Raw genomic sequence first — 3,075 nt, 5'->3', positions numbered from 1 at the left:
CGCCGCCGCCCTCCCGAGGCCAGATAATAGCCCAAGTCGAAGAGTGCGCGCCGCCCTCGGTATCTGGGTGGCAGGCGGGACTAGAGAGAGGCACGCTGGTGCACGGCCGGGGGCGCGAGCCGCCATCTTGGACTGTGAGGCGAGTATTTGCCACCGGGAGCTCGCCGCCGCCTCTACACCGCCGCCGCCGCCCTCCCGAGGCCAGATAATAGCCCACGTCGAAGAGTGCGCGCCGCCCTCGGTATCTGGGTGGCAGGCGGGACTAGAGAGGCACGCTGGTGCACGGCCGGGGACGCGAGCCGCCATCTTGGACTGTGAGGCGAGTATTTGCCACCGGGAGCTCGCCGCCGCCCCTACAACGCCGCGGCCGCCCTCCCAATGCGTCGAGAGTCGACTCTCGACTGCTAAGAGAGTTCATCCACCATCGGCACCGTATTCGCCCACAGCACGCCAAGATATTCATATTGGTCTAGTGCACACATCAGCTCAGCGTGAGCCTCCTTCATCGCTTGGCTGCTGCTGGTGGAGCCAACACTTGCAAGTGTGAAGTGAGTGTCAGCGTGTCGGAGCTCGGTGGGAGCATCCGTCCTTATTCACGTTCACACTCGCTCGGAAAAGTGAAATTTCGTTTCACATGAAATGTGTGCGCGAAGTCGTGAAAGTGACAGAGAAAGTGTGAAAGTGAAATCGATTCGCTGTTTTTCCTTGTGAAATCACGAACCCTGCGTTACGCAAAACAGACCTCTTCTCACAGAGACGAAAATGAGAATGCAGCGAAGGTGCGTCTTAATTCGGATGCCTTTTGCCCCCCATCACCAATTCACCATCCCCCTCACATCCGGCCCCATCGGTGCTGGGAAGACGCGCCGATCCCCGCGACCTCTCGCTCTTCCCCTGCGGCCGTGCCACGTTGCGCGTTATTCCGCGGCAACCGCCGCCGCACCTCATGTGCTGACGCTGCCTGGCATGAAGCTTCTTCTCCGGGCGCGCGGTACCCAGCAACTATCGAGGATTCATCAACGGCAAGCAGGGATTCAGCCGCACGGAGCTCCTCAAGAGAGGGCAGCTTGAGCGGGATCGCCAGCAGCGCCTCGGCCACTGCGGCAAATGTCGTCCTTGCATCGCGGCCCATTTTAGCCGAGTCGAGGCGGAAGGCTTCGCCGCTGCTGTTTGACAGGAGACGCGCTTGCACGGCGACGATGCTCTCGGCAAAGCTACCGCCCCTATGCTCGGGGTAGACAACGCCGTGTTGAAACGCGGCAGGGGAAGAAAAGTATATGCTTCCCGCTGGCTGTGTTGTCGCCGCGATGGGGCAGCGCGCGAATGCGCCGCCGCTGCAGTTGGCATGCAGCGTCCGCAGCCCATGCAGAGCGATGCCGAGGTGGAGTGATGAAACGGGGTGGTCTACGTGCCATCCCGGACCCCATGTCCCACCCGAGTGGACCTGGACCGACAGGTGCGCAAAGAGACCACCCCGGCGCAGAATAGAGCTCAGGAGGCTTGCGAACGGGCTCGACGCCTCCAGCGGACCGAGGCGTGCGAGGAGTGGAGGGGTCGCCTGGGCGCGGAGAAAGGCCAGCAGCGCCCGCAGCCCGGTTGGCGCGGCGGGCTTGGGCGTCGTCTCGGCACCACAGACGCGCGACGCAATGCCGAGGCCGTGGTAGTGGCCTTCCCGGTTGACGTGTCCGCTCCTCTTGTCGGCAGAGACCGGGAGGGCCAGCACGTCCGCCTCCATGAGCGCGGCGGCACGCTGCACGTGTGCAAGCACGTCGGGTGACGCCCTACCACGTTGCATGGCGAAGGGGACACTCCCCGCCGACGAGCCCCAGGGTGTGCCGTGCCCGTGGTAGGCTGCCCGCATGGGTCACCGAGCCGCAGCCGGAGGGGGCCTTGATGCGCGCGAAACGACGCTCCTAATAAGTTTGGATTCGGATTTCTAGCTTTTGAGTTCGCACCTGTGTCGAGCCTGTGTGCAGTGAGAGAGAGTTGTCTTGTTTAAATTCTAGCTTTTGAAAATCAGGAATGCCAGTTGTAGTTGTGCCAGTCATGCCAGCCTGCCGTAAAAGAAAGAAACCCCGCGTAGTTGTCTTTTGTCGGTACCCCCAGCCAGAGAAGAATATAGGGTGGATAAATAAAGCGCCTGTTCACGGCATGGAGGGTGAGCCACACCGAACGTACCGAGCGAAGAGCCGAGCGGAAGGAGGACGGGGAAGATGACTCCGAGGAGGACGAACCAGTGAAAATCCAGTTGTCAGATGTCACGATGCATCCGAAGGGGACCCCAGCGCCGGCATCATCCGTAGAGAGGCACGAGTGTTCGAAGAGAGAGTGGACCTGAGCAACAACATGACCTGTAGGCAAATGATCGGAGTGGGAGTCAGAAATGTGGTCCTTGCGCGAGGGGAGCTCGATAGACTCGAGGGGCCAGGATACGCCGCGAGGAGGACGGAGTTGCGCCGAAAGGCGAAAGAAACCGCGAGAACAAGGGACCGGCAGGCGGCGGCGTCACAGGACGAGGCAGAAGAGAACGACGCGACAGAGGAGGAAATGACAAGGGAGAGAACGACGAGAGTGGGACGACCGCGAGGTGGCATGAAGGTTGCAGCGAGAAGCGGCGAGAGACTGCGAAGAGAGATAGGAAGAGGCAGACTCCCTAGGGTGGGCGACGGCTAGCGCACCACACACCTCTCCTTAAAATCCCTGTGTGGTGGCGGCGTGCCGTCCTCCCATCCCTCCCTTGGGTTGTCTGTTTTCTTCCTTCTTTTCTTTACCCCCAGCCACACCTCAGTGGCAACTCCCCTCGGCTGACAAGGCAGGCACCATGGCAGTCCTTTGCACCACGGTCTGTGTCCCCAAGCTCGAGTGCCCGCGTGACGGTCGAGCGGCACTGCGAGAGGTGAAGGCCGTTTCGGCGTTGAAGCTCGCTGATTAATATGTCGTCTGGAATGCATGTGTGGCATTGCTGCCGTCAAGTTTTGTGTCGAGCCACCGCCCCGCGAAAGGCTGCGAAGTTGAGACGTAGCGGATGGATGGACTCGCGTAGACGTATTTGGTAGTCCAGGTGCCAGTTGGCCT

The 3,075-nt window shown here is 61.2% G+C and overlaps 1 protein-coding gene across 1 annotated transcript; it reads right to left on the bottom strand.

Moving 5' to 3' along the window:
• Positions 1–832: 832 nt before the first annotated feature.
• Positions 833–1,861, bottom strand: EMIHUDRAFT_253293 (hypothetical protein; the record flags this gene model as incomplete). The annotated part of the gene is made up of 1 exon (XM_005785044.1): positions 833–1,861. One exon carries the CDS (start codon positions 1,859–1,861, stop codon positions 833–835), a length of 1,029 nt encoding a protein of 342 aa, XP_005785101.1.
• Between the last annotated feature and the right edge of the window lie 1,214 nt (positions 1,862–3,075).

The sequence above is a fragment of the Emiliania huxleyi genome, assembly GCF_000372725.1.
Source record: "Emiliania huxleyi CCMP1516 chromosome Unknown EMIHUscaffold_1645, whole genome shotgun sequence".
Lineage (NCBI taxonomy): Eukaryota > Haptophyta > Isochrysidales > Noelaerhabdaceae > Emiliania > Emiliania huxleyi.
This window is presented reverse-complemented; position numbering and strand designations above follow the sequence as displayed.